The sequence below is a fragment of the Verticillium nonalfalfae genome (genome assembly GCF_003724135.2).
Source record: "Verticillium nonalfalfae strain VnAa140/NRRL 66861 chromosome Unknown scaffold_9, whole genome shotgun sequence".
Taxonomy (NCBI): Eukaryota; Fungi; Ascomycota; class Sordariomycetes; order Glomerellales; family Plectosphaerellaceae; genus Verticillium; species Verticillium nonalfalfae.
The window spans coordinates 289,092-306,253 of record NW_021167234.1 but is presented as its reverse complement, the minus strand read 5'-3'; the positions used below and the strand labels follow the sequence as shown (position 1 = coordinate 306,253).

General features: G+C 56.1%; 4 protein-coding genes across 4 annotated transcripts; 2 read left to right on the top strand and 2 right to left on the bottom strand.

Moving 5' to 3' along the window:
• Window positions 1–432: 432 nt before the first annotated feature.
• On the top strand, window positions 433–2,665 carry D7B24_009249 (uncharacterized protein; the record flags this gene model as incomplete). Its single annotated transcript, XM_028643324.1, has 6 exons — window positions 433–1,054; window positions 1,108–1,136; window positions 1,221–1,403; window positions 1,508–1,647; window positions 1,697–1,816; window positions 2,119–2,665. The coding sequence occupies 6 exons, from the start codon at window positions 433–435 to the stop codon at window positions 2,663–2,665; spliced, it is 1,641 nt and encodes a 546-aa protein (XP_028498375.1).
• Window positions 2,666–3,620: 955 nt separating this feature from the next.
• D7B24_009248 (uncharacterized protein) lies at window positions 3,621–3,821 on the top strand (the record flags this gene model as incomplete). The annotated part of the gene is made up of 1 exon (XM_028643323.1): window positions 3,621–3,821. One exon carries the CDS (start codon window positions 3,621–3,623, stop codon window positions 3,819–3,821), a length of 201 nt encoding a protein of 66 aa, XP_028498374.1.
• A 2,564-nt stretch (window positions 3,822–6,385) lies between these two features.
• Window positions 6,386–9,273, bottom strand: D7B24_009247 (uncharacterized protein; the record flags this gene model as incomplete). Its single annotated transcript, XM_028643322.1, has 6 exons — window positions 6,386–7,379; window positions 7,433–7,596; window positions 7,649–8,064; window positions 8,124–9,008; window positions 9,095–9,179; window positions 9,256–9,273. 6 exons carry the CDS (start codon window positions 9,271–9,273, stop codon window positions 6,386–6,388), a joined length of 2,562 nt encoding a protein of 853 aa, XP_028498373.1.
• Window positions 9,274–10,265: 992 nt separating this feature from the next.
• Window positions 10,266–11,516, bottom strand: D7B24_009246 (uncharacterized protein; the record flags this gene model as incomplete). Its single annotated transcript, XM_028643321.1, has 2 exons — window positions 10,266–11,404; window positions 11,465–11,516. The coding sequence occupies 2 exons, from the start codon at window positions 11,514–11,516 to the stop codon at window positions 10,266–10,268; spliced, it is 1,191 nt and encodes a 396-aa protein (XP_028498372.1).
• Between the last annotated feature and the right edge of the window lie 5,646 nt (window positions 11,517–17,162).

The following is a 17,162-nucleotide window of genomic DNA, read 5'->3' as shown; positions in this document are numbered from 1 at the left end:
TGACTTTCCTACCTGAACACCGACACGGAAGTCCTAATAAATGCACACAGACCCTTGAGGAAGGATTGAAGCTAGCCTCCTGTGGGAAGACACGTTTCTGCAAGGAGTCCTTTGTCCGGTGGTGCTACGGGAGCTTTCAGCTCAATGCTTCACCGCCCTGGTGAACGTGTGGCAGCCAACTCGGTAGCTTCGGGACGCTACCTTGAAGCCCGCTGCATCCACCGCAGCACGGCCGTTGGTCATCCGATGCTCGTCCTGTGTCTATTGCACCATAATCGAAACACACGAGCTCCATCGCCTGTTCGTCTCTGAGCCTCCGCACAATGTAAGCTCACTTGCTTCACTGTCGACTGCCGTCAAGTCACAGAACTCGCACAATAGAGCCATGCGCATTGTCACATAGCAGCCCGAACAGCTTGAACACGACTTATAATGAACAGGAGCTTTCGCAGTATCTTGCCCCATCCTAATTTGCAATCATCCAGCTCTTCAGGTCTACCGCTGCCACAACCTTACCGCCGGCCCACCGGCCGCACACCCCGCCAGCTGACGCTCGTAGCTTGCGCACGATGCCGCCGCGGCAAGTCGAAGTGCGACGGCGATCGCCCGGTTTGCGGCAGCTGCAAGCGGAAGAAGACGGCCTGCGTCTACGATGTCGCCGAGACGAACACCACCCGAGCTATGGCTGCGAGGCAACAGCAAGCAAACCAACGACTTGAAAACGAACAGCTGCACGAACTTTTTCGCATTCTGCGCACACTGCCCCACGCGGACGCTCACGCCGCCTTAGACCAGCTACGCACAGCCGACAATGCCCTGTCAGCCCTGCGGTCCTTGACAGGTTCCCAATTGATGATCTACAGGCTCGATGAGTTCCCAGACCCCCAGGGGGGCAATCTGAGGCTCGAGGCCATCGACAGAGGTGCCCTCGTCGACAGCCCCTTCAAGGTCGAGGCACGTCCCTGGACCGCCGTCGCCGGGAGCGGAATCGTTTCGGAACTGATATCCTCCTTTTTCACATGGGATGCGTCTTTCTTCTACCCCTTTGTATACCGTGAGGCATTCATCGATGATATGAGAAACAGCAAAAACCCTCGAGAATCAAAGTACTGTTCTCCTTTTTTGGTGAATGCAATGTGCGCGCTTCGATGCGTAGGTCCCCATTGAGGGCTTGCAGGTACAAGCACGGGTCATGTTCATGGATTGACAATACCCTACAGTACACATCTCGGCGTGTCAAGTCTTTCGATGGCATAAGCGGACGCAAACTCGGCGCCCAATTCCTCGATGAAGCAAACAAGTGGCTTGAAATTGAGGGCCAGCGATCGACATTGCCTACCGCGCAGGGGTTGGCACTTTTGTTCACGCTGTACGCATATCGCGGAATGGACAGGGCCGGCATGGTATGACCAGATTCTTTTCAGTTATGCTCTAGGTTTCAATCGAGGCCGAAGCTGCCCCGGGTTCTTTGCGAATCTTGTCACTCACAGACCTCTTTTCTTCTCAGATGTACCGCTTTGCTGCCACTGAGATGTTCCTCCGTTTGGACCTTGAAGCTCGGTTCGAAGCCGTCAGCAACGACCAGCAAGGGAAGCGCGAGAAGGCCATCATCTCAACAGCACTTTGGGGGTTCTTTTGCTACGAAAGGTCAGAGTTGCACAGCTGTGAGGGGAGGAATACGAGCTAATCTGAGCAGCATCGTTTCCTATGTTTATATAGAACTCTCACTCATACGGCCGCCGCGGATACCCTGCGTGTTCGAATTCGAGGAGCTTGCAGAACAATCCAGTGTCAAAATCGACCTATACGGCAATCCGTACGTAGCCGACAGCCAGTTGCCCCCATTCACACGCAATATCCTTCACAACATATGTCAGTTGTCTCTGCTGCTCTACGAGGCCATGTCTTGGAATAGCGGCGAATCCCAAACGGCCGACTCGGAAGTAGATCTCGCGACTCGAAGACAGCTTCATCGCAAAGTAACACAGTGGAGAGTTGCATTGCCAGAGCACCTGCGGGAAGACATCAACTTCACCCCACAAACCTGTTTCTTGCGGTAAGTCATCGTTGAAAAGTGCCAAATCGACGAAATATACGCTGATGCGTAGGCTCACCCAGTGTCTATATGGATGAGGTTCTCGTCAGCGTCCTGCGACCACTCGATCCGAACACCGTCTTTTTGGACGATTTGACTGTCAAAGATATCTGCCTCGGCCTCGCCTACACAGACACGACATACATGATGCGATACATCAAGGAGTACACGCTCCGTGATTACTCCTGTGTTGTCTTGTGCGGACTATATAACGCGCTCTTCACGATGGCCCCTTACCTCGGAGACCCTACGATCCACCAGCTATTTGCTGAGACCTCGTATCTCATGCGGCAAACCGCGCGTGACTTTCCCATGTCTTCATTTATCCTGCAGGCTATCAAGGCTTTCGCCTGGACGTCTAGTCTGCCGCTTCCCATTGCTGCAGCGCCCTATTTCGAAGACCTTGGCATGACCAAGCAAGAATTGCAGGATCTTCCTCTGGGCTTTGCGTTGCCGAAGACGAATGAGATTCGAGACATTTTCATGAGAGAAGGGCAAGAGCTTTCCGGAGTGGCCGTCGATATGGGAAAGCTGCTTTCAAGGTGGTGCACTCTGTCTCTGGACGAGTGATTGAACCAAGCATTTCACAGTGATATACGACACAGCAACCTGTGGAGTTAGTACTCGGCACTTTGGTCTGGTTGACATTTGTGCTTAAAGCTAATCACTGAGTTGGAGGGTGGTTGTACCTGTACTTGTGATGAAGCAGAGGAACGAGCATCAGTTGTTCGGATCGTATTTTCATAAGTCAATCAGGGCGATCCTGCAATATCGCGATACCACTTCACCTTGTTGAGGTGGTCTTCTCGTGACATGGATCTTGCGACTCGATGGATCTAGTCGGCGTACACATGTGTGGACTCACCACGGTAGCACGCGAGGAGACCGTTCCTCATTCACGGGTCTGGAGGACGACCCCATAATTATCGCCCACTGCACTGGATCCCAGATATTTCTGGGCCGGCGCACCCCTGGGAGGCTCACTGTCTGCGGCATTGAAGACTTCAAGCAACGGAGATGAAGCGAGGGGAAGGTGGGAAGTCGCGGTGAGGTGTCTCGTCAGGTATTCGTCTGTACGCAAAAGTGCTCAGGCTGAGCATGAAGTCAAATCTGCCGTGGACGTACGGCTTTTCGTCTCCTTCCGGATCAATGGCCCCTGAGAGCTATTCCTATCTTGTCAGCCCTGTGAGGCTGCAGGCGTGCAGGCCAGAAGAATCTCCCCCGAAGTTGTCGGCCATCAAGATCATGGGTTCATCGTCAACTGAAGGAAATGAAACGGCGGGGCTACGGGGCATGTTCTAAGATTGAACAGCCTCTATAAGAGGCGAGCAGCTACAATTCGAAATGGAAATCTTGCAACCAGCCTTCGAGACTGCGGCTAGGCAAATGTGCACACACACTACATACAGCTGGCACCTAGAATCAGGAAGCGAGATCGCCAATATATCACTCGCAAAAAGACACTTACCGTGCCTCGCAAGTCACTCGGGCCGGTAATAACAACCATAGCTTCAAGCTAGTCACAATGCTTCGCCCAACCGTAAGCCCCCTAGACAAGCGAGACCTCCTCGTCCAGGTTATTTCCGCCAGCGTCTACGAAGCAGACTACTTTCCCGTCGAGCTCGGGGCAGCCTCCCGACTGACAGACTCCTTCCCTAGAACACCAAGCGTGGACTTTAGCAGCCACGTCGTCGCTGTTGGCCGCAAGGTCATCGATATCGGCTAAGGCGAGGTTGTGTTTGGCCGCCTGTTTTCAGTGAAGCCAGGGTCCCTTGCTGAGTACGTGGTCACGATCTATGAGAGCATCGCTATGTTGTCGTTCAGCGTCTCCCTAAGGATGGCGGGTGCCGCTTGAACGTCCTCTCTCGCAGCATACCAGAGTATCGCGCCATATGTCCAAGCCGATGACAAGGTATTCATCAACGGCGGGTCTGGCGGTGTCCGGTCCTTGGCTATTCAGATGGCCAAGGCCCTCGAATGCCACGTCACTGTCACCTGCTCGACGGACAAAATTGGTTTGTGCCAGAGCCCTCGGAGCCGACGAGTTCACTGGCTACAACAAGGTCGACGTCATGAACGCGCTATAACATAAGGTTCAAATATTTGCCTACGTCGTGGACAACGTCGTTGGATCACCACCGACCTGATTGCCGTGCAATCAAGTTGTCGGGGCGGAAACGTCATTACGCTTCGCTTGGGGGTGGGCTTTACGGGGCAAGTTGGGCTAATAGCTTCGTGGGAAACACGTTTCCGTCGTTCATGGGTGGCGCGGAGCACAAGTGGAAGTCACTCATACTGGAGCACTCGCATGCCGCCCTTACGCAGACAGCAAAGTGGATGGAAGAGGGCAACTCAAGACGATGATAGATTCGATACATGCGTTTGAGGAGGTACCAGAAGCTCTCAAATAGGCTTAAGAAGGGATTGATGACAGGCAAAGTGGTGATTCCCAAACAGCCTGTAGGAGGAGAAGGGGATGAGGAGGGATACTGAGACGCAGAAAAAAGACTTCTGGTCGGAACATTCGGTAGCCGACAGCCCCAGAGTTGGATCGACCACCAGACAGAGTGAGATTGCTTGCCGCTCTATAGACATGATGACTGGGCCAGGCAGCCAGTGTGATCCCTAAAGCTTCTCAACACAAAGTTGCGCTGCTTTGTTGATTTCTCGAATACAGCGGCAATTGCGACGCGCGGCTGCTGATATCCCTTGAATACCTACGTAGCCTGACCTTCCACAGAGAGCTGTTGCTGGTAAACGTTTCGATGAGTGGCCTTCATGCACATGCCAACAATCCATGGGCCCCCTGATCTCGGCTCTCTTGAGCCTTTCGTAACGTTAGCTTTCGGTCACCTACCCATTGATCAGCCATGATGATGATAGCACTCTGCAACTGCAGTCACTACTGTGCCCTTGCTTGAAGATTTATCCTTCATCTCAGACGCCGCTGGGAACACGATCACCCCCAGGAGTCTCCCCCTCGACATGCCATAGTATTCGCAACTTGCCACGACGTCGCATCCGCGGTGGATATCCAAGAGAACGCGATGACTACCATCGCGACAGCACAGGAATACGAGAGGGTCAAGGGTCCAAAGCGCGATTTGAAGATAGAAAGATGGATACAGCGGCCCAAGGCCAACGTTCGATCACACCGGCGGCAAACCTGGCGCCAAAATCCCGAGCAGCAAAGAACCACAAGACGACGCAAAAGGAGAGCAACCTCGCAAAAAGAGACTATCTAGCAACAAGCCTTGTGGAAGCGACAGCTTCCATGACAGCAGTCAAAGCCGCACGACAATCCCCCGCCACGAAGACCGAGCGCGGGCTCCGCCTCTGGCCGCGGCTCAAGCGTCTGATGCGGCCATGTGTCAGTAAACGCAGCAAGTCAGGGTCTAGAGGCGAGGTCTTGGTCTTGGGAGGGCTGGATCTCTTGGGGCAGGAGAGGCTATTCCTACCGGCTGTCTCGTCACGATGGGCCCGTTGTCCAGCGTCTTCTGCGACGCCAGGTCAACGACGGCCTGCATGGGCGCTTGCTTCGAGGGTTCAGCGAAAGTCGGCATTTTGAAGGACGTTCAGCACGTGTGAACAGAGATGAAGAAGAAAAAGACGGAGGAATGCCAAGAGTCGGAGGTGGTTGGTCGTAATTGATCTTGGCGCTCAAAGTTCACGGGGTTCGCGTCTCAAGATGGGACTGAATTGAGTTGACATTGATCGAGAAGGCGGTGTCCTCATTTGTTTATTATGTCCTCCTCACCCACTACCCCCCCTGGCAGCCCCTGCGCCCTCACTCACTGAGCCGAACGAGCCCCCTGTTTGAAGAGAGTCAATTGAGCACAGATCAGGCTGCCTCCGAGTCCGAGCTGAGCTGAGCTGCATGGCGCCTCGTCAACCAATGCTGGCGCACGAACAGAGTGGGTGAGTGGCTTATCGCATGGATAGCGGCACTTGTCAGTTGGTTGTGATGCGACCAGGGGTTGGTAACACCTATCTGGGGCATCCCCGCCCTGGCCTGGTTGTGCTCAGCCTCGATCTATTGTAGTAGTCATTCGTGGCAGTCAATGCCATGGCGAGCCTTGGCATGACTTCGCCGTTGTCAGACAGCGAGCAGAATGCCTCGCTTCGACGAGGGACACGCCAGCAATGCCAGATCACAGAACAGACACTTCGTTCATTGCTAAGTACGCATCATCATTACCATCAACGCCGCGGGAGCTCTTGAAACGTTGGCATGACATCTAGGCCTTTTGTAGTCCCAACCCACTACCACCTCCCAACCAATGCAATCTTCTACTCGCTGGCCGAAGCTTCGGCCTCCTCCTCGGCGGCTTCATCGTCGTCCTCTGACGCCGCGTCCGCAACCGACTCGGCGCCGTTGCCGTTTGTCTTGGCCACGGGGGCTGCCGTCTCCGCACCACCCTCACGCTCCAGTCGTAGCCACTCATCCCACTCGGGGAAAAGCTCCTCATCCTCCGTAGGTACTCCGAGCAGCTTCGACACGCGGCCCTTCTTGCTCTTGTCGAGGCTCTCCTTCCACTGCGCCACAACGCCCGTTGTCAGACTGGGCTTGTACGTCTGCGAGAAGAGCACGGCCTCTGATATCCTGCCTGTTCGGATAAGTGTCTCAACGCAGCCCTCGATGTTGCCGGCCAGCCATTGCGCGCTAAAGGCAACGTTGTGCGCGCCCGCCGCCTCGGCCTGTTCCGCCAGCTTCGTGAGGCCCTCGCGGTCCGCCGTCGAAGAGTAGAGCAGCAGCAGCGAGCCAAGGTCCTTGGCGTGCGTGAAGCACTCCTGGGCAAGGGCGACGTCCCACGCAGTGAGGGCAGCGTCACCCACCGTCTTCCATTTGTGCTCGACGTCCGCCTCTCTGGCGAGCTCGAGCGCAATGTCCAGCTGGTTGAGTCCGAGCGCCAGCTCAAACTTGTGCTCCGAGTCCGTCGCCACCTCCAGCGCAAGCTCCTTGTGGCCCTGGCCCTCGAGGAATCGCGCAATCTTGTTAAGCTGGTCCTGGGGTACGCTGGAAAGGAGTTCCTCAGCCGTCTCCATGTCACCGCGCAGCACAAGCGTCTGGTACTCAAGCACAGGGAGCGACAGGGCGAAGGAGGTGACGCCGACGTCTTTATCGGCAAGGTAGATGCGCGAGTCGCGCTGGATGTAGCCGAGGATGTACATGGGTTGGTCGAAATGAGACACCGTGTACGTCTGGTCGCCAACGAGATAGTTCAAGCGGTTTGTGCTGTTGGTGTAGATGAAGCAGTCGCCAACCCATTCTCCAGTGCGAACACTATCATCGGTTAGCAAAGTAGTCTCTCATTCCATCTCTCAATCTGTACATACCTCTCGTTGATGTCAGTGATAACCTCGAATGCGGCCTCGACACCATCCTCGTCAGCCTCGCCATTCTGCAGCGCCTCATTGTATGCTTCACGCGAGAAGCGCAGGACGTAGAACGAATCCTCGCAGGCCAAGGTGACCAGCTCACCACTGTCGGACCAGTAGACCTGAAAGCGTCAGCACCTCGTATCTACCGACAAAATTCTCGCCCAAACATACCTGTCTCGGCTCGACCTCAATTCGCCTGACGAGGCCGCCGCTGGCCCAGTCAAAGAAGGACACACCGCCCTGGCCCTTGACACCGAGCAGGACGCCACCGCTGAGGCCCTCGGCCTGGAAACCGACGTCGAGACCACCCGTCTTCTCCGTGAAGTTCTTGTACACCTTCACGCTCGTGGCCGATTCCCGAATGGCAAAGTCGTTGCTGTTCTCCTTGGCGCCCCAGACAAAGTCCAGCGCAGAGCCGAAAGCCTTATTCCTCCACGCCAGCGCAGTGTAGATGATGTATTCGCCGTCACCGCACACGGCAACAAATCGACCGTTCGGCGAGTGAAGGAGGGTTTGCGGGTAGACCTCGCAGCTGCCGAGATCCTTGGTGGGCAAGCTGATGGGCGTGTTGTCCTTGACGGAGGCGTCTGAAACATTGTCAGTAACTACGGTCACCAAGCTTATGCGCAGGTTTTCAATCACTTACCGCCGCCCTTGATGATCGAAGACACAACCTCGTTGTGTCTGGCCCAGATGAGCTTGCCAGAGGCGTCCATCGACACGGCCGGCTCCTCGCGACCGAGCTTCACGACGACGAGACCGTCGTCGAAACCCACAGCCACGCCCTGCTTGCCCTTCTGGTAGGAAACACACCAGGCGCGTTCGAGGCCGTAGTTGAGCACCTGCTCAAAACGGTACGTGTTGGCGTGCCATAACCGCACGGTGCCATCCTCGGAACCGGAGATAATGACGGGAAGCTCAGGGTGGTAGCAAGCCCAGGAGACGTTGTTCGTGTGGCCCTCCAGCGTGGCAATCAGCGACTTGGTGGTGTAGTCCCACACCTTGACGGTGCGGTCATCCGAGGTGGTGAGAAGGTATGGCTTGTCGGAATGGGGATAGTAATCGACATAGTTGACACCCTTGGTCTCGTGCGCCTCGAGAGTGAAGTTGGCGGTGGATGAGCCCAGGCTCCAGATCTTGACAGTGCGGTCGAGACAGGCCGAGGCGAACGTGTTGGTGTCCTTGGGGTTGATGGCGAGGCCCATGACGTAGTGGCCGTGGCCCTCGAAAACGCGGACGCACTTCCATCCCTTCTCCCAGTCCCAGAGCTTGATGGTCATGTCATCGGATGCGGTGAGCACGAAGGGCTGCGTCGGGTGAACAGCAATGGCGCGGATATAGTCGGGGTGGGCTTCGAAGGAGGTGATCTTCTCGGACGTGTTGTAGTTGTAGACGCGCAATTGGAAATCATCAGAGCCGCAGACAATCCAGTTCTTCCTCGCGATGAAGCGACCGGCGCGGACGGGGACATCGGTGAGCTCAAAGGTCTTGACGATCTGTTGCGTCTCGTACGACCAGATGTAGACGTGGCCTGAGAGGTGCTGTTAGGATACGGGACTTTACAATGGATCGCCGAAGCAGAAGATCCTATCGAGGAGCAGGTGGGCAAGGCATTACCAGAGTAGAGGGTCGTCAGGATCCATGGCTCTTGAGGGTGGAAATCAATGCCCTTGACCCGCTCGCTGCGGGCGAACAATTGCCTCTGTAGTGCCCAGGTTAGAATGTGCGATTCGAGGGACAAAGCGTGTTAAGGCGGACTGCTCCCCAGAAAGACAAACCTTCACGTCAATCCTCATGGTGGGCGCACTGTTGTCGTGGTAAGGGTGAAAGGGGGTTGCTGAGTTGGAGGATGGTTTGGTGGTGGGGTTGGTCGGTCAGCGAGTTCGTCTTTAGTTGGGTCTCATGGGTTCGGCGCGAGAAATTGAACGTATGGCTGGTTTCGAGATAGCTAGGCTGCTGGAAGCCGATGACAGCAGCCGCAGTATCGTGATTGTGGGGAGTCGAGGTGTTGAAAGCTGGCTTCCAGAGCTGTGGTGGGCTTAATTTTGGCTTGAGCTTCCTTCATCAGATGTGTCTTCACCAAAGGAGGTCGTGGCTGCCTGAGAATAGGCCATTTTTCAGGCATCAACTTTACCATGTGGGGACCTCTCCCTGCATCAGCATCAGGGGCCGCCGTGCTCTGTGGCGGCTGGGAACAGGTGGTCAGTCCCCGTCATCCACAGCGACTTGCCTGGCACCGAAACACCAAGTAGCTGGTAGGCAAGGTAGGTAAGGTAGGAAGGTCCGGTAGGGGCTTTGTGTTGGGAAATGTATTGACGGTGAAGACACGATACGCTCAACATCTCATAGGGTGTGGAGTACTTCGTAATTCGGCTGGACATCCGTTGCACGCAGTGAAGTGTAGGTGGCACTATTTCACACCGTGGGCCTTCGGCACCATATGGCCACTGTGGTCCCCATAAAATCTGTGAAATCTATACGACATCATTGTAAGATTTCGACGCATAAGAGACATCACATCCGGGCCGCGCATTGATCTGTGGTGTTTTGATGTAATCATATTTGGATAGTACTACCTGTCGCATTTTCATGCAGATCCTTCTGCCTCGTTGAAACCATTATTGATGTGACAAGACACAACAGCTACTTGGTTGAGGTTGAGGATGTGGATATCTTGATTCCCAAACGCCCTTTGTCGTGTAAGACCCGTTTCCCGCTCCCTAGTGAACAAAGAGAAGACAATAATTCGTGACACACAAAAGAAAGCATCTCACAGTTTGGCGGAGAGTCATTCCTCAGAGTCGGCCTGGACCCTGCGGACGACCTCAACAAGCATGGGATGGATCTTTTCAGAAGCCTGGATACCACAGACCTTCTGAACGACATCCTCGGGACCGTTCTCAGCCATGACCTTGGCGAGTTCCTTGCTTTCCTCGTCCTCCTCGACGTCCTGGAAGCGGAACGCCATCTCGGCAGCGCGCAGAAGAGCCTTGCAGCCAAGGTCGTTCTCAGCGAGCTCGGCAGCGGGGCCGACAAAGCGCTCCTTGCGGCTCAGCTTGCGCATGGGGGCACGGCCGACGCGCTCGACGGCATCTTCCAGATGGGGGTTGCCGATGCGCTTGATGATCTTCTCAGCGTACGCCTGCTGCTCCTCAAGGTTGATGCCGTGCTTGGTGACCATGAGCTCGGTGGTCTCCTTTAGAGCTTGGCGAACCTCCGCCAGAATTGCCTTGTCTTGCAGAGCATCGTAGACGGTGCGCTTACTGCGGTTGTATCCGTGGTAGGCGGCTGTGGCGTGGCCAGTGTTGACCGTGTAGAGCTTGCGCTCGATGTAGGGGCCAAGGTTGTCGACCCAGTTGATACCGTCAATGGTGGGGTGGCCAGTCTCAGCGAAGGGGCCGCTCTCAACGACCCACTCAAAGAACTTCTCCAGCTTCACGTCCAGACCGGCGTTGGGGTCTTGCGCGGGCACAATGCGGTCAATAGCCGAGTTGGCGTAGCGGGCACGCTCGTGGTGGTCCTCAAGACGGTGCTCAGGCGTGTTCTTGGGGTCCTTGATGTGACCGGCGAGGGTGTCAGTGGCGCCAATGGCGTTCTCGCAAGCAATGACCGCGATGGGGGCGAGGTCGTTGGAGCGCTTGTCAATACCCTTGGCGATAACGGGGGCAATGAAACGCAGAATGTTGGGTCCGACAGAGCAAGTGACGACGTCGGCGGTGGCAATCTCTTCAATGAGATCAGCCTCGTGTGTTTTGGAGTTGATGGCACGGTAGTTTGTGATGGTGTTCTCGTCGGTGCCCTCAGTGCCAACCTCGATGACCTTGTATGAGGGGGTGGCGTTGATCGAGTCGATCAGAGAATCGGCAACATCCGCGAAGACAACCTCGTAACCAGAGTTGTGGAGAAAGCATGCGACGAAGCCACGGCCTGTGTATGTGTTAATCGGGAGTGTTCGAGGGCGTTGGGGTCTGTTAGCGAGGAACATACCAATGTTGCCAGCACCGAAGTGGACGGCCTTCTTCGTAGTAGCGGGCGCCATGGTTGGAAGACGTGAGGGGTGCAGTTGGTTGTGGATAGGTGGGGGAGTGGGTGTGTGGGATATCGAGAGCCTCAAAGTCAGTTGATGGCCTTGTTGGAGAGAAGAGGAGAGGAGGATGTGAAAATTAAAGAGTACTCTTTGTTGAGGTACGAGGGAGGGGGGGCGGAACGACGGCTGACTTTATAGAAATGCAGTGACGACAGCGCCATCTGGCGGGAACGATGGGAAGTCACGTCCAGGCAAAGACAGATACGGGCTTGCGGGAAGCTGGCCAGGAACGGGCGGCTGGCCTGCTGGGCTGCGCCTTGGGCGATCCGCCAAGGTTCAAGGCGCAAGGCCCCCCCAAGAGCGAAGAAAAGGGCCCCAAGAGCACGCCGTCAGCTCGAGTGAACGCATCACATTGACGAGATACTACGCAAATCCAATGGAGAGGAGTGCTCCGATGCCCCTCCCCATCGCCGGGAAGAGGCAGGGGGCACATCACTGTGGGACCACGCCAGGCCTGGTGGAGTGCACTGCGTGCTCTTGCCCAATCCACATGCGGCCTCTTCTCTCGGAGGGGCACCGTGCTACGCCCAATGAGGCCAAGCGGGACGAAGCAATGATGGCATTGTCCCTTGCCTGCCCTTTGGACCTCCGCCTGCCTTGCGATTAGGAGGACGCCCCCTCGTCCGACAGGAGACGCCAGCGGCGCTGCAGGGTACTGGCCACAGTGGTCCAACGCCCCCGCTGCCTTGTCGAAACAGGCCGGCGTCATGCCGTGAGCGTATTTTGCGCAAGTTGGACCACATAACGGCCAATAAAACGGAATTCTTTTGCACCCCCAAAACCAGCCGCTCCACAGCCTCCTTCACGACTCCACCGAGGGGCATCGGGTCCTGGACTGAAGGGAGCAGAAGGGAGACACGACAACGAATGGCTCAAGCCTGCCTGCGCTGCCCAGATTCCGTCTGTCGGACTGGCGGTCGAGCGCTCCGGTTTGACGAGATTGAGTGTCATATGGGTGTTGCGATTTGGGATCGAAACAGTCCTCCTGCTGTCACATCGCCGCCCATCGACCACGAACCGAGACGCAACTCTCCCGATGATGTTGCCTCGGTTGCCGGTGCGTCTTACATCGGCCATGCTGGCTGTGCTCTCTCGGCTCATTCTCGACGTCTTACGGGCCTGGGTACAGAGGCTTGTCCAGCCGCCAGTCGCCGTCAGCAAGGCTTGAGGCTTAATGGGATCCCGGACGACGTGTCCCATATTCCCTGTACCTGATCCACAGATCAGACTTGGGTGCCTGCTGGTTGTCTCTTTGATCTAAGGTAGCGTCGCCTGTCAAGCCCGACAGGGAGCCTTGTGAAGGAACAGTGAGGGAACACCCAAACGGCCCGCCCTAGCTGTCACCAGTGGTGCCTGGCAGCGGCTCCAGGGACATACCAAGTACTACATGTATCGTGACAGGGGTTGCTCGTTGGAGCGTAACAGCCGTCAAACAATAGGCTGCCTTTCATCAAGTGAGGGATATAGTCAGGAAAAAGGCTCGGCGAGGTAGCCCAAAGCTTTCCTCTGTTCTCACTCACATGGATAGTTGAAACGGCACGGAGTGGCGCCACTCAGCAGCGCCGTCGGAGGCACGATGTTGGCCCCTTCTGCCTCTGTACTGCATTTCGCCTCTTGCATGCAGACCAGAGGTCAAAGACGGCCATAGTTGGCAGGATTTCCGGCCTTTGGCCGCCCGAGCCCGAGACATCGGAAGCCATTTGCCTTTCCTTGCGACGCCGGGACGGCATCCATGTTGTCCTTGGGCCGTCTGTTCTGGCTTATCGGCCTCCTGCGTCGAGTAAACCCCTCAATCTGGACGGGCGCTATTCTTCCAGGGCCACTCGCTACACTTTACAGTGAGTTGGTATGTTCTTGGGGACCAGCAGGGGGCTCATGCATCGCTTGTCGTCACTATCTGAGACCCACCAACGTCCGTTGACTCAGCGTGCCAGGCCAGCGGCTGAGGCCCTGGAGCAACAGGGCATGGGGCACGAAACAGCGTGAACGGGAAGGCAGAGTGGTCTTTGGTATCATCCAATGATCGGTTGAGGGTCATCAAAGGGGTGCATTTTAGCCCCGCCTGTTTGCATCCTCGTGGCCCGAAACGTCCGACAACGCCCCGTTTTCTGCGCCCGTTGCTTCCGTATTCTTCCTCCAGGCAGTCACAGGCCCTCTTTCCAAGATGGACGGTGTATCTCATTCCTTGCGCCCCACGATCACACACATCCAGCCTCTCTGAGCGGCTCTGGGCAAAGGTCGCCTGGTCATCTTGTCTCGGCCGTTTCCCCCGAAACACCTGAAAAGGCCTCTCTCTCTCTGTATTGCCCGCCCTGATCGTCATGACATGGTGGAACGTTCGTCACCCACGTTGGACGAAACGTAACCGCCATCATTCCGCTTCACGATACCCTCATGATGAATCACAAGAACCCGCTTGTTTGACTGGTTTATTCCATCAACTGCTACCGTTGAGTCGTCGTCGACAAGACCACCGGCTCGGCACGCCTTGCAGATATTTCATCGTCATCGTGCGCCACCCCATCACCCCTCTGTCGCCGCAAAGGTCTTCTAGTCGCAAGGGCCGGGGGCTCGCTCCTGTGCTCGTTCACAATCGATCTTGATGCCAAAACGACGACTTATCCCTCATCTGGAGGTGACGTCGCGAATAAGCCAGCCCCCCTTGTCCAAGGGTCACCAAAGTGCCGCACACCCTCAGCAATCGTCCGACCAGCCAATGGCCGATAACTTGCCATCGAAACACTAACCCGCAAGGCATCCCAGCTAATCGGAGGGATCCTCAACGACGGATCGCCTCAAGTCTCCACAGAAAATTCAAGGGATTTCTTCCTGCGCCTGGTGCGATCTTGGCATTCGTCATCCCGCTTTGGCCGATCGCAAACTGTTGGGCCCTGAAGGCATCGTCAGGACAGTTCATGAGCCGTCTTGTCTCTTGCTCGGCTCGGCCCTGGATCGCTGCTATCAAACGGCGTTGCATTTCACTTGCTCTTGTGCTGAGCGGCGACATCAAGGGGAAACATACAAGCTAGCATGACCCTCCTCGAAGGGAACGTTGACAACATGCGCGTTGGTTCGTCTGGGGCACATGTGGAAGACGCAAAGACCCCGCTTCACATACTATGTACGCTATCCTCGGGTGCGTCACTCGCAGCAGCACCCCGCATCTCACATGTACGACGTCAGTAGTGTCTGTCGGTCTGGCACGGTCGGTCAGCGCATGCTGCAGGCGACATTGAATGAAGCACGTCTCGCTGACGCTGGTCATGATCGGTGGGCACCCTCAATGACATGGCGGCAATGAGAGAACATGACCGAGCTGTCGAAATGTCGTCTAGACAAGCTTCCCCTTTCACCCCAGACTCCGAGCGGACCTGTTCGCCGGATCGACAGGTCAAGAGGGATGCGCATCTCCAGCTTCCCTTCGCAGACCTGTCAATCTCTTCTGCCGGCTCCAGAACTCCAGTTATTGTTCGCTTGTCACGGATTTCCCCAGATGGCATGTGGTCATAGCATCTTTGGGTCACCCCAGCCTATCAGCAACTGGTCGATCTGGGGAAAGGTGGTGGTGCTTGGCTGTCAAGAGGGTGCTCCTGTCCGTCATCCAATAGGACTTGGAAGCGACGGCGCATCAAGTTTACGCATCGCCAGAAGCAAACCCCATTGGCATCATCAAACGGTACTGTTGCCGATGTCCATTCTAGTGGGCTCCATCGACATCATCAAACATAATCACAAAAAGCACTAGCCTCCCACATCACGTCACACGAAGAAGAGCCTCCTTACACTACTAGTCTGATCTCCGACGCCCCGTCTGCACAGTCATCGTGGCCATCCCTCGTGCCACACTAACAATGGTCAGAACTTGGGACAGGCGCCGCCGTGGCGATATTCCCTGCAGTCCACATTTGATTGCGTTTCGTTGGACTTGGCCATCCCCATGGCCCAGATCTAGACTCCGTCCAACACGAGGGGTTTTTCCCTTTCACCACGTCCCGCACAGCCCCCGCTGACACAACAAGACGTTGTTCGAAAGATCAGCGTTCAATGAATCCACCCAGCAACGGTCCAAACGTTCTCGCTGGCTGCCATGTTTCCTCCGTGTTGATTGTAATGCACATGCATGGGCAACATCGCTTGCGGAGCGACGACGTTCCGGCCGGAGAATCACCTCGGGCCGCTGGTCGTGGGCCCTTCCAAACGCCTCACCCGCAGTTTTTTCGTCCACAGTAAATGAGACCCCCCAAGGGTCCCTTGAGCAAACCGAGCCGCGTGGTGGGGCCGACTTGACCCGGTGGTTGCGCTCTTTCGACACACCCGGTGTTGCGCGCCCGAAGCAGCCGCCTGCTTCTGCACCCACCCCATGCAACGCGCGCTGCATCAAGGGACTGCGATTGAATCGCGGGGGTGGATGGTTGGAGCAGGCCGACGAGGAGGAGGCCGCCGATGATGGGGAGGGGGGGAGACCGACGTTGGGATGAGAAGCAACATGCTGTGTGAATCCTCATGTTGGCTGTCTACCAGGCGCCGGTTGGTCCTCACAGGCGCGACATTCGATTCTCTGTGTGCCATGCGTCCGGGACGTTGAGCAGCGTAATTTTGACGTGTTCAGCAATCCCCTATGGCTACCAAGAGCAGCTGGTAAGCGCAAAGTCGATGAACTCGAAACCGATCCTTATCGTGAGCCCAAACTCCTCCCTCCTCCGCTATCCCCGCAGCATGCCTGCGCGCCCCCCGCCGTCGACTCCAACGGCGGCCAAGACGTCCAGCAGCAGATGGGATGCGCGGATACCCGGCAATGCATATCTTGGCAGTCACGCAGGACACGACATTCGCGGTTCTGCTTGGGTGCTCGCTTGTGACCTGCGTGGTTTGCGTTACGGCATATTTCCCCCTTGGCTGATGATCGTGGATCGTGAGGGGCACATGTATCCATGAGGGGTTTGCATCGGGGGGAGAGAGGGTGAGGGGTTGACTGAATGGACCGAAATCACACGTTCATTTTCGAGAAGACATGTCTCACTGGCGCTTGTCACCTGGCATTGAAATGACATGATCCCGTCTCGGGCTCCCTGTTCGGTCAGAACTGTCGAGTACACGGGTCCGTTTGTCTACCGGTCTACCAGCCACCCTCGAGCCTCTCATTCCGTCACTCTCGAGGGGGGCTTTTTAACTAAGGTAGGCAATTTGATATTCACCCAGAGGTCTCGTCCACCCAGAGGTTGTGCAGCCACATTGGCCCATGGTTCAAACCATACATCACATGCATGTGGTGAACTGTTTACCTTTTTTTTTCCTGAACCTAATAATCTGGCACACCCGGCGAAGCCCTGTGCAAGACACCAACCCGATGAAAAAAAGCAGGTCCTGAGATCCCCCTCCGGCAGGAACATCAAATGGGGGGAAACCCGAAAAACAAACTTTCAGCTGCTGCATGGCTCTCTCATTTCAAGGTGCATTTTTTTTTGTCCCGCGTGGTGACATCGGCCGTGTTTTGCGGACCGACGCGCGAGCGGAACACCCCGCCCCTGCCCCCTGGTGAACACAGTGGCCCGTTCTGATTTCCTCGCTCAAGATAGGTCGCAACGTCCTGCCGCGCAA